The 11,636-nt window shown below is 38.3% G+C and overlaps 2 protein-coding genes across 2 annotated transcripts; both read left to right on the plus strand.

The window, feature by feature from the left end:
* The first annotated feature begins 182 nt into the window (after nt 1–182).
* Nucleotides 183–3,516, plus strand: LOC144008898 (uncharacterized). The gene is made up of 4 exons (XM_077508261.1): nt 183–562; nt 943–1,066; nt 1,200–1,272; nt 3,359–3,516. The coding sequence occupies exons 1-4, from the start codon at nt 418–420 to the stop codon at nt 3,404–3,406; spliced, it is 390 nt and encodes a 129-aa protein (XP_077364387.1). The 5' UTR covers nt 183–417; the 3' UTR covers nt 3,407–3,516.
* Nucleotides 3,517–8,109: 4,593 nt separating this feature from the next.
* On the plus strand, nt 8,110–8,874 carry LOC144008963 (uncharacterized). The gene is made up of 3 exons (XM_077508356.1): nt 8,110–8,355; nt 8,551–8,625; nt 8,718–8,874. The coding sequence occupies exons 1-3, from the start codon at nt 8,177–8,179 to the stop codon at nt 8,833–8,835; spliced, it is 372 nt and encodes a 123-aa protein (XP_077364482.1). The 5' UTR covers nt 8,110–8,176; the 3' UTR covers nt 8,836–8,874.
* Nucleotides 8,875–11,636: the final 2,762 nt, after the last annotated feature.

Here is an 11,636-nt window from a genome sequence, read left to right on the forward strand (position 1 = left end):
TGTGTTGTTGGTTTGAATCCTGGCTCACCTCCAGTTTGAATGAGGAGAATAGAAAATTGAGAGATGATTGTAAGAAAACTGTTAATATTAAGGACAAAACTTCCTTTCTTGGCTGTGACTAATTCCTCTTTTTTTTTTTTTTTTGTGGTGGTGGGTGGGTGGGTAGGGGGCTTTCAGCAGAGTCTCTCACCACAATGTTTTTATGATCACTATGCTTCGTAAGGTTTGCTTGTTCGCTATGAGTTTTATTCTTAGCAGGCCCGTGATTCCCCCTGAGTCACACGCGGCACTCAAATCAACTTTTCAGCATATATGGGCACGATGATGCCAAACTCTGGCAGCCTCTTTGCGACTGCCAATTGATATTTTCCACTTCACACACATGTGCATGGTACACATGCTTCCTATTTTTGACGCATGTCGTCGCAGTACATAAGGACGACACGCGTCACATCAAGCAGTCCCATTTTGGCGGCGTGGAGCGTTTTTTTGAGGATGCGGACCAATCTCGAGACCAGATGTTGGATTTTCCTTCTTACCGTGGGACTTGTGCTGATACAAGGTACATGGAATGGCAGGTTGGAGCAATTTCTGATGATCTAAATAATATCCGATGCACTCCATGAAACTATTATTAGCATACAAGACTGTTTATTTCACCAATCAGAGTTCAAATTCATCCTCATGGGCCTTTGACGACATCAGCATTTTTCTGTCATCTGATTGGTTGTTCAGAACAAAAACGTTATAGCCAAGTTTGACAAGGGAAATCTATTTTTAGGGAGCTACACACATTAACGTGCGTAATAGCGTCTCAGTGGTGAGATGCGAATACATGCTTTAAAAAGAGAATTGTTGAACCAACTTAAGACTAAAAAGAGAACCGTAGACAATTCTTTTTAGAATGCAACACTGCAGATTGATTTTTATTTTTTTTTGCAGTGGAAACCAACGTTCCAGATGTGCGACTATCTTGCTGCGGCAGCGTCGGCTTCAGGAGGCTTCAGAGAATCAAGCGGTGCTTTGAACAAAAACCCCGAGAGGACTGCAAGCAGCACGCCTTCCTGTAAGTGACAAAATAAACAAAACACAAGCGCAACATCCCTGGAGGCTTCATTCTTTTGATTACGATTGTCCCTGGAACTTAAACGACCGTTTCACAAATTCACTCCTGAAGCAATAATTCAACTCTCTTGTAGCATCGTAACCAAGAGTGGCAAACTCTGGTGCGTCAGTCCGGAGGCCAAGTGGCTCAAAGACAAGATGGACAAGGTGAGCGACAAAATTAGTCTTGAACATTTGCCTTCCAGGGAGGATCTTAACTCGTTTACTGCCAGCCACGTTCATTGACGACCCACTTCGCTCCCTGCTGTTTTATTGGATTCTGACTTTCTGATTTTGCAAGGCACACAGAATATTGTGTTCTATTGGAACCTCCCAGAATAAAGATTACAGTCTCTTCTTTCATCAGGAAAAAAAAAAAGTATATTTGTATCCGTTTCCGTTTTGCAGCAATTGGCATTAGAATATTGCGAAGTTCCATCGATATTTACATTCCTGGTTGTCAAAAAGAGCTCGTTGCAACATTGGCCCTGGCTGATCACTTATACTCTACTGCCACCTTCTGGCCGTTTTTTTGTAATCACTACCATTGCTTTAAGTCACCTCTTCAGGTCAGATGATGCATCAAAGCCTTCTGTATGCTCTTGCGTAAAAAAAAACACACACAAAAACAAAAAACAAAATGGTAATGAAGGACAAAGTATTAAAAAAACATATTTACACGTTTTTGGGTTTGAATGAGTTTTAAAGGTATACTTTACTTATTTAGCCATTTTTGGCAGTCAAACATGAATATTTTGCCTAATAAATTTGACATTTTCATTATTTTTCACATATTTTTCACATTAGTACCTTTAAAAACCACATTTTGCAACTTGCTGTCGACTGAAAATGACATCACAAGGGCGCAGGTAAGCAATCACAGCTCAGCTTGTGAATGTCACATGGCCAAACCTAGAAAACAGGTGAACAAAACGGCCAGCAGGTGGCAGCAGAGTGTAAGAGATCAGCCAGGGCCAATGTTGCAATGACATTAGAAGGGCTAAGGTAACCAATTACAGCTCATCTGTTTTCTAGGTTTGGTCATGTGACATTCACAAGCTGAGCTGTGATTGCTTACCTGAGCCCTTGTGATGTCATTTTCAGCAAGTTGCAAAATGTGTTTTTAAAGTTACTAATTGTTCAAGAAAAATAACGAAAATATCACATTTATTATAGGCAAAATATTCATGTTTGACCTCCAAAAATGGCTAAATAAGTAAATTATCCCTTTAATATCAATCGGAACAGCTGGAGCGCCAATATCGACTTCTGTGGGACACCAGAAGTATGTTTTGTATTTGTAAATAAAAAACAAAAAACATCTGAGGTACAAAAGGGCTTGAAAAACCAAAATCAAACAAAAACGATATAGTATAGAATAGAATCGGAACTTGTTGATTCTCTCACCATTAGTCACCTTTGCACGAGTGCTTTCCACCCCTCCGCTCGTGTCAACTATTTTCCGGCTCTCCCGATCACAGACTGACTCATTGCCAGATTGTTTTGCTTTTCAAGACTTGCTTGCATCTTTTCTCCGAATGATCTCACGTTGCCAACCCTCGCCCGTCACCTTTCGGCCTCGGCTTCGAATGAAGGGGTTCCGCCCGTCATAAAAAGTGAAGCTTGATATGTCGCGAGCGCAGTCAGGAAGTCTGCCAAAGTAACGTCTTGTCTTCTAATAACTGTCACAGTGTTTTACAGACTAAAGTGAGTGCCAGCAAACTACACAGGCCTCCTTTCCCACGTGTAAAGAGTTAAAAGGGAGTGTTTGTATGGTGGTGGGAGGAGGATGAGGATGAAGACAGGCTGCTCAAAGTGTTTGTGACATCTCAAGTGTTTCAGTGACAGTCGGAATGTTAAGAGCACAAAAGAAGAAGAACGTTAAAAGGAAAGTGAGAAGGAAGAGGAGAATCTTGCAATCAGCGCTTCCTCGCACGCAAACTGGCGTCGTCAACAAATCGTCGACCAAATCAAACCGAATCGTTTCATTTCGCAAGAGTCGGATTGCTTCACGCTAACATATAAAATGAATTAATTAAATCTGACCCCATTGTGTAATTGTAAACCTTGAAATAACTACTGCATCTATTCCATGGAAGAGCATTGAAGGCGTGCGATCCTAAATTTGGGCTTTCCTGTAAAACAACCTAAAATAAATCTAGAGGAGGCGCGAGTGACGAACAGTCTACACTAGTAGTTCACGAAATGTGCAATTGTGCTAATTTGTCACACCTTGTGTTTATCTTCTATTTAGAACAAGTTGAAGTGTCCTCCGGATATGTCCATGTGGAACACCAACTGAACACGTCCCGCCAGAGTTCTTGTGCCAATTTCTATTTGTTGATTTTCTACAGGAATATTCATTTTGTCAAAAAAAGAGTTAGTTTTGTATCTTGGTTCGTATTTAAAGTTAATAAATAAATAAATGAATAAATAAATAAATAATAAATGGTATTTGGCAACCAGTCCAGGGTGTCCCCCGCCTACTGCCCAGAGCCAGCTGAGATAGGCGCCAGCACCCCCCGCGACCCTTGTGAGGAATAAGAGGTCAAGAAAATGGATGGATGGATGGATGGATGGATGGATGGATAAATGGTATTTGACTGCATGTTTAAGTAAAGTATCGTACATATTGAGCAACCAACTGCTGCTGTTCGTAATTGTAGTGCTGCTAGATGTCCGCTGGGTGTCGCCAAAGACGAGCGAGGACGTGAAACTGCAGAGAATCCAGGGCACTCGTGGTTAGTACACGTAGTAACTTTTTTTTGTGTGTGTGTTTGAATTTTTGCACTACCACTGCTTGTTGTTGACGTAAGGACATCGAATACACGCTCAAACAAATTTATGCCAAGGAGGATATAAAAAAAAAAAAAAAAAGAGAATGAGAATGTGAAAAATCCTGGAAATTATTTTGGACTTTTACCATGTATTCCCACGAGCAAGCTGTATGTTTTCTTGATAAAAATAAATACAAATAAATGATTAAATAATTGAACGCTATAAGAAATAGAATAGTAGACATGAACAATATGATTGTAAGCACTTTAAACATCATATATTCAGTGAATCAGTGATGAGGGTGAGTTTCCTCATCCTTGAACTGTACTGTAGTGTGATTCAGCTCAACACACATGCACACACATGCACACACACACGCGCACACACTTGGCGGTGACGCCGACTAGCACACATCCTTCCTGTTTGCGTGAAAGAGGGCGAACAAATACTCATGCAGGAATCACGGACACGTTTAGAAATCTTGAATGATGTCAACATTTTCCATCGTAAACGTCCTTCATTCAACGCTTGACATATTTTTGCGTATGAGTGCGTATTATTGTACTGTACTTGATGCCTTGTTTACGTTGTGCTGCTACGTTTATGTTGATTACGTTACATTAAAAACATGTTTCATGGCATAACTGAATTGAATTGAATAGAAATAAAATCAAATATTGGCTGGCAACCAGTCCAGGGTGTCCCCTGCCTACTGCCCAAAGCCAGCTGAGATAGGCTCCAGCACCCCCCGCAACCCTTGTGGGGAATAAGCGGTCAAGAAAATGGATAGATGGATGGATAAAATATAAAAAATATATAAAAATTAACCTCTGACAAGATTGCCTTTAATAGCTCAGACCTACATTAAATCATTGCATAGAAGTATAGTGTTAGGGCCAGACTGTAATTAAATAAAACGGATATTTTAATATAAGTCAGAACTCGGAAGCTTATACAAATAAAGTTGCACTTTTTTTTTAAAGTACACCTGTATTTCAAGAATTTTTTTCTTTTTCGATCTAAGTCGGAATGTTACAAGAATATATATATATATATATATATATATATATATATATATATATATATATATATATATAAGGCGTTTTTTTTTTTTTTTGAAACGGCCATATATAGTAAGGCGTTTTTTTTGTTGTTGTTTTTTTAAATGACCATTTATAGTAAGGTGTTTTTTTTGTTTCTTTCTTTTTTTCTTTTTTTTTTTACGACCAAGGCGTTTTTTTTGTTTGTTTGTTTTTAAACGACCATTTATAGTAAGGTGTTTTTTTGTTTTGTTTTTTTTTAACGACCATATATAGTACATCCATCCATTTTCTTGACCGCTTATTCCTCACAAGGGTCGCGGGGGGTGCTGGCGCCTATCTCAGCTGGCTCTGGGCAGTAGGCGGGGGACACCCTGGACTGGTTGCCAACCAATCGCAGGGCACACAGAGACGAACAACCATCCACACTCACACGCACACCTAGGGACAATTCAGAGCGCCCATTTAACCTGCCATGCATGTCTTTGGAATGTGGGAGGAGACCGGAGTACCCGGAGAAGACCCACGCGGGCACGGGGAGAACATGCAAACTCCACCCAGGAAGGTCCGAGCCTGGACTCGAACCGGAGACCTCAGAACTGGGAAGCGGACGTGCTAACCACTCGACTACCGTGCCGCCCTACCATATATAGTAAGGCATTTTTTTTTTTTAAAGCCCATGTATAGTGTTTTTTTTTTGTTTTTTGTTTTCTACGACCAAGGCGTTTATTTTTTTTAGACGACCACATATAGTAAGCTGTTTTTTTTAACGACTATGTATAGTCAGGCATTTTTTAATTTTTTTTTATTTTTTTTTTTACAACCAAGGCGTTTTTTTTGTTTTGTTTTTTTTAAACGACCATCTATAGTAAGGCGTTTTTTTTTTTTTTTTTTTTTTTTTAACGACCATATATAATAAGGCGTTTTTTTTTAACGACTATGTATAGTCAGCCGTTTTTTTTATTTATTTTTTTACGACCAAGGCATTTTATTTTTTTTTAACGACCATATATATAGTAAGGCGTTTTTTTTTTGTTTTTTTTGTTTTTAACCGACCATGTATAGTAAGGTGTGTTTTTTTTAATGACCATATATAGTCAGGCGTTTTTTTTTTGTTTTTAACCGACCATGTATAGTAAGGTGTGTTTTTTTTTAATGACCATATATAGTCAGGTTTTTATTTTTTATTTTTTTATTTTTTTTTCAGAAAACAAAAACAAAATAGTTTTCCCACAGGTAAATTAGTATTTTTTTGGTGATTTGCAGAATAAAGTGTTATTTTACCAATTATTTTATTCAGTTTTACTGTAATTAGCTAAGTTAACGTATTCCACTTTCTTTTCGCACAAGACTCATATCCAATATCCTAACTAGAGAGCAGAAACTTGACATCGTCTCCACGCGACTCATGTAGCGACATGTCGAGGAAAATGATGACAAGGTTAAAAAAAAAAAAAAAAAGAGTCACCCTAAGCTCCGGTTGTGACGCACACACACATGATGTGTTATCAGCTTCTTTCACAATACGCATTTTTCACTTGATGTGTCAAATGGCAATTTGAACGTCTTTGACATTATTCACATCAATTCCTACGAATGTTGTTCCAATTGTAACGTTTTTTTGTTTTGGTTTGTTTTTTAATAAATGCTGCAGTTTCATATGAGTGTTTAATGGGGACAACATTTCAAATCTACGTTATATGTTATATATAAGTATAAAGCAGGGGTGTCCCACTTCAGCAATGTCCTCATATGGACCCGCAACGCATAAGAGTCGGAATTCAGGCTCAACACAGATTGGTCTTCTTGAGGAAGCTTCTATAAAAATGTGGAATCCCCCCAAAACTGCTTTAGCAACTTTGACAGACGCTCCAGTAGACAAGGAACACTTCTCAAACTTCTCCCATCTGACAGAAACACAAACTTCCAACCACAAGCAGTATTTTTTCTTTTGAAATCTTGTTCACTTCCAACGTTTACACAACGTTGCAATACCTCTGCAACCAAAATGATACAACCTATAACTTTGACAGCACATTTAATACGTTTTGTTATTCGTACTGCTGAACTCAAATACACTTTCCTTTTTTTTAAATTGTGATTTTTTTAGACCCGCCTCTTTTTAATCTTTGAAACTTCCTTTCATCATTTTAAATTACATTAAAAAAAATCTTTTAATCTGTGAAAATTTATTTTCATAATTTAAAATTATTTGTAAAAAAAAAGTATTTGAAATTTCCTTTTATCATTTTAAATTACATTAAAAAAATCTTTGAAATTTCCTTTCATCATTTAAAATCCCAATTTTTAATCTGTGAAAATTTCCCTTCAATTATTAGTTTTTTTTTTTAATCTTTGAAATTTGTTTTCATCATTTAAAATTATATTAAAAAAAATCTTTGAAATTTCCTTTCATTAAAATTGCAATTTTTTAATCTTTGAAATTTCCTTTCACTTACAATTACATTTTTTTTTTTTAAATATTTGAAATTTCCTTTCATCATTTAAAATTGCATTAAAAAAAACTGAGATTTCCTTTCATTTATAATTGCATTTCTTTTAAATATTTGAAATTTCCTTTCATCATTTAATATTGCATTTTTTTAAATATTTGAAATTTCCTTTCATCATTTAAAATTACATTTAAAAAAAAAACTTTGAAATTTCCTTTCATCATTTAAATTACATAAAAATATTTGAAATGTCCTTTCATCATTTAAAATGGAAATAAAAATGAGCGAATGCAGCGTTTGTTGTCCATGTAACGAGAGAGTCAACCACGACGTTCACCAATCTCCTGAAAACGAAGCGCCGAGTCAACTATCGTTATTTATTCATGGCACACTGCAGGAAGATTTGCTTGAAAGCATATATCATTTTCAACAAGCTCACTTTGTTGTCCGAGAACAAGCCTCCTTTGATTTTCCATTCGTGTTCATTCAAGCTAAAAATAATAATAACAATAATAAAAAAAAATTAAAAAAAAGCTGAAGCGCAACAAGTTCAAGGAGGTCGCTTCCGGCTTCAGGCCGTCGGTCACTTGAGTGATTCCCGGCAAACGGGCATGTCACTCATTCAGAAGAAGAGCCTGGAAAGAGAAAACCAAGGGAGGATGACTCAACTCTGACACGACTTCACTTCTGCTTTTTTTCGCCTTAAATTTGGCCGTCTGAGACTTTCGGCTTCACTCAAACCGGCAGCCCAACAAGAAAGCTTCCGACTCTTTTCGATTGATTTTTCCTCCGATCAAAACGATGACCTCCGGAAGCCTGCAGAAGATTTTCTTGTTGGCCGCCGTTCTGGTGGCCTTGGCCCAGTGCCAACCAGGGAAGCCCACCGAATGCTGCAAGAAGGTGAGCTTCAAGGAGATCACGGAGGAAGTCCACGCGTACCGAGTGGGGATTCCGCAAGCGCCGTGCCTGCCTGCCGTCATGTGAGTATCACTTTGGCAAAAAAAAAAAAAAAAAAAACAACCTGCAGACTATTTTATTCCCAATTTCTAGACACATATAAGCCTCCATCTATTCGCACCACCACTCACATGCAAACCTGCGTAACAGCGCCCCCTGTGGCCATAAATCAAACTTGACTCCAATGCTAACCAATGCTAACCGTTGTTATCCTGCAGTTTCTACACCAAAGACAGTTTCTACTGCGCGGCAATCCGAGCCCCGTGGGTCCGCCAGAAGGCCGCCGCCATCGAGTGAGTTTCCCCTCCTTCATCTTCATCACCATCATCATCATCATCATCATCATCATGCTCATGATCTTCCTCTCGTATTTGTGTCGTCACAGGCAGGCCGCCGCCGCCGCCCGGGCGCTGTCCACCAGGTTGCCGTCCAAAAGCTCGCTGCTCTCCATCCTCACCTCCACCGCCTCCGCCCCTTCATCATCATCATCATCATCATCTTAATCATCCTCATCATCGTCCCCCTTGGTCTTCCTCCTCCTCGTCCTCCTCCTCCTCTCGCCTTCATCCCACACTTCACTAAAAGACGGCGAGCATTTTGTTTGTGGATGAACCACTTTAAGCGCCTCACAATTATTTATTGGTTTAATAATTTAATTGAGCGAGTGTTTATTATTTATCAGCAAAATCTTATTTTGTAACTTATTTTGTGAAATAAAAATGCCATTTAATTTATTGACAATGTTACAATAGATGAAATAAAAAAATTGAAATTGCAAAGAATTGCCTGGTGTTTCCATGAACATTTGACATTAACATGACTAAAGAAAGCAGCACAGTGCACGAGGGGTTAATATATCCGCCTTACAGTTGGGAGGTTCGATTCTGGGGGTTCGAATTCTTGCACGTGTGCAACGAGAGCCGCAGTTGTCAAACTCCACGACGACAAAATGAGAACACTCACACGCAGACTGACCTGCTCCGAAATCACAGCGCCGCTAAACTCGTCAACACGCCTTCAAGGCACACTACAGTCCAAGATGTCCAATAATTCCACTTCATAAAACCAGTTAATTTCTCTATATTCTCGTATTCTTGCTGACATTCTCATTCTTTACGAACAAAGTGAAACTAAAACGGAATAAAATAAAACTAAAATATATTTTACAAGTTATTATCTCGGCCCCCTATGTATCAGTCCAAATAAAATAAATTACTCAGTGGACTGGTATTGTTATCTTGGGCCCAGTATTTCAAACATAATCCACCAGGATTAAGGCTGGTGGGTTCGATTAACGCATTTACTGCCATAGACAGAAGATTCATTTTTTCCTGAACGGGCAGTGAATGACTTAAGACCATAATTGGGTATTTCAGATGGAAATTCAAATCCAGAATTGGAAATCCAACCCTGCCTTTAATCCAGATTTGAAAATTTGGATTTGATTGGAAATTGAAGTCCCAAATCTGGATCAGTTTGATCCTGAAAAATATAGCATTGAATTATTCCCACCTCGGGGTAGGATTAGACTGTGTTCCATGAATTAGTTTCACATAAATACATCAATAAGTAAGGAAGTGAGTACCGCTTGCATTTCCCCGGATTAATAGTGTAAAAGGCATATTCTTAACTCATTTACTGGCAGCCATTTTGACTGAAGCAACCCCCTTCACTCCTGGCTGTTTTACTGGATTTTGACTGATTTTCAAAGGCCCACAGAATATTGTGTTCTATTGCTATAAACACATGGAAGAAAGAAGAAAGATTAGAGTTTCTTCTTTCAACAGGAAAAACAGTATATTTGTATTCGTTTCCGTTTTGCAGCAGTTAGCATTAGAATATAGCCAAGTTTCATCAATATTCACATTTCTGGTGAAAACACAAAAAGAGCTTGTCGCAACATGGCCCTGGCTGATCTTTTATACTCTGCTGCCACCTGCTGGCCGTTTTTGCAATAACTACGATTGCTTCAACCGTTCTCTTCAATTGAGGCTGCATCGAAGCCTTCGGTATGCTCTTGCATAAAAATAACATTTAAAAAAACACACAAATATGTCATTGGGACATCGTTAATATTTAAACTAGAATGTATTAATATGCTTTTGGGAGCAAATGAGTTAATACTGTAGAGGAACCTTATGTACTCTTTTAAACTGGAAAATTCCAAATTCCACAAATTATATAAAACAACCCCCCCCCCCCCCCCCCAAAAAAAAAAAAAATCCAAGCAACGTAAAAAAAAAAATAGTTTCAACTCAAATTTTAACAGGAATGAAAAATGTAAAGGGTTAATCAACACAAAAATATTCTTCCCAACATGTTGCATGTCTAAACTTGGCATTCAGATTAATATTCTGTTAGCCCTGAGCAAATGTGATATCATTTTCATTGGACAGCAAATGGCAAAATGGACGACCATTTTGCATTTGGTAGATTGACTTCTCAAAGCCTTGACAGAACAAATTTTCGATCCCCTGTCTGTGATCCCGGGCGACGGGATGGATTTGGAAATCTCATTCCAAGAGGATCAGGATTATTCTGAATTAATCTGGAAATTTGGATCCGTTGAATCTGGATTCAAATGTTTGCAATAACTGGGCCCTGATGACAGACTTGCAGGTTTTGCCTTGCCTTGCTATACGGGAGATGAACTGTGGACATCATCACATCAGAAGCGTTACCGTGGATACGGGAAACGCTCCCATAAGAAGGTAAGCCGTCTCAGAGTATGAAGGCGACTTAAGAAATGAGACATTTTTGGAGAAACCAGAAATGGAGTCTACGGGCAGAGCTAATGGCAAGATTTTTATGGTCCGTGAAGATGGCAAGTGGAAGTGGAAGTGGAAAGACAAGTTGATGACAAGCGCACCTGTGTGACAGAAGAGTGACTTGACGGACTTGACATTGTTTCCATGCGAATCATGTGGCGACATGTCATGAAGAAATTGATGACAAGGTAGGGAAAAAAAAGGGTCAGACAAATATCCGGTGGCGACACAGGATGTGTTATCAGCTGCTTTAACAAGGAAACGTTTTGACCACATGTGGCAACTTTTAACTTTACATCAATTTTTCCCACAACTGGCATATCCCCAAACACGCTTCTAATAGACAAGATTCAAAACTAAAAACACAGATGTGTTTTAATTAGAGCTGCCATTCGATTAATTTTTTTAAATCAGATAAACCACATCTTTGAATTTTGATTAATCACGATTATAATCACTTAATTAAAAAGGATTTTTATCAACTTGCATAATTTAAAATGAAAAAAAAAAAATGACACCAATAGTTTGTCACGAAC

This window comes from Festucalex cinctus, chromosome 20, assembly GCF_051991245.1.
Source record: "Festucalex cinctus isolate MCC-2025b chromosome 20, RoL_Fcin_1.0, whole genome shotgun sequence".
Classification (NCBI taxonomy): domain Eukaryota; kingdom Metazoa; phylum Chordata; class Actinopteri; order Syngnathiformes; family Syngnathidae; genus Festucalex; species Festucalex cinctus.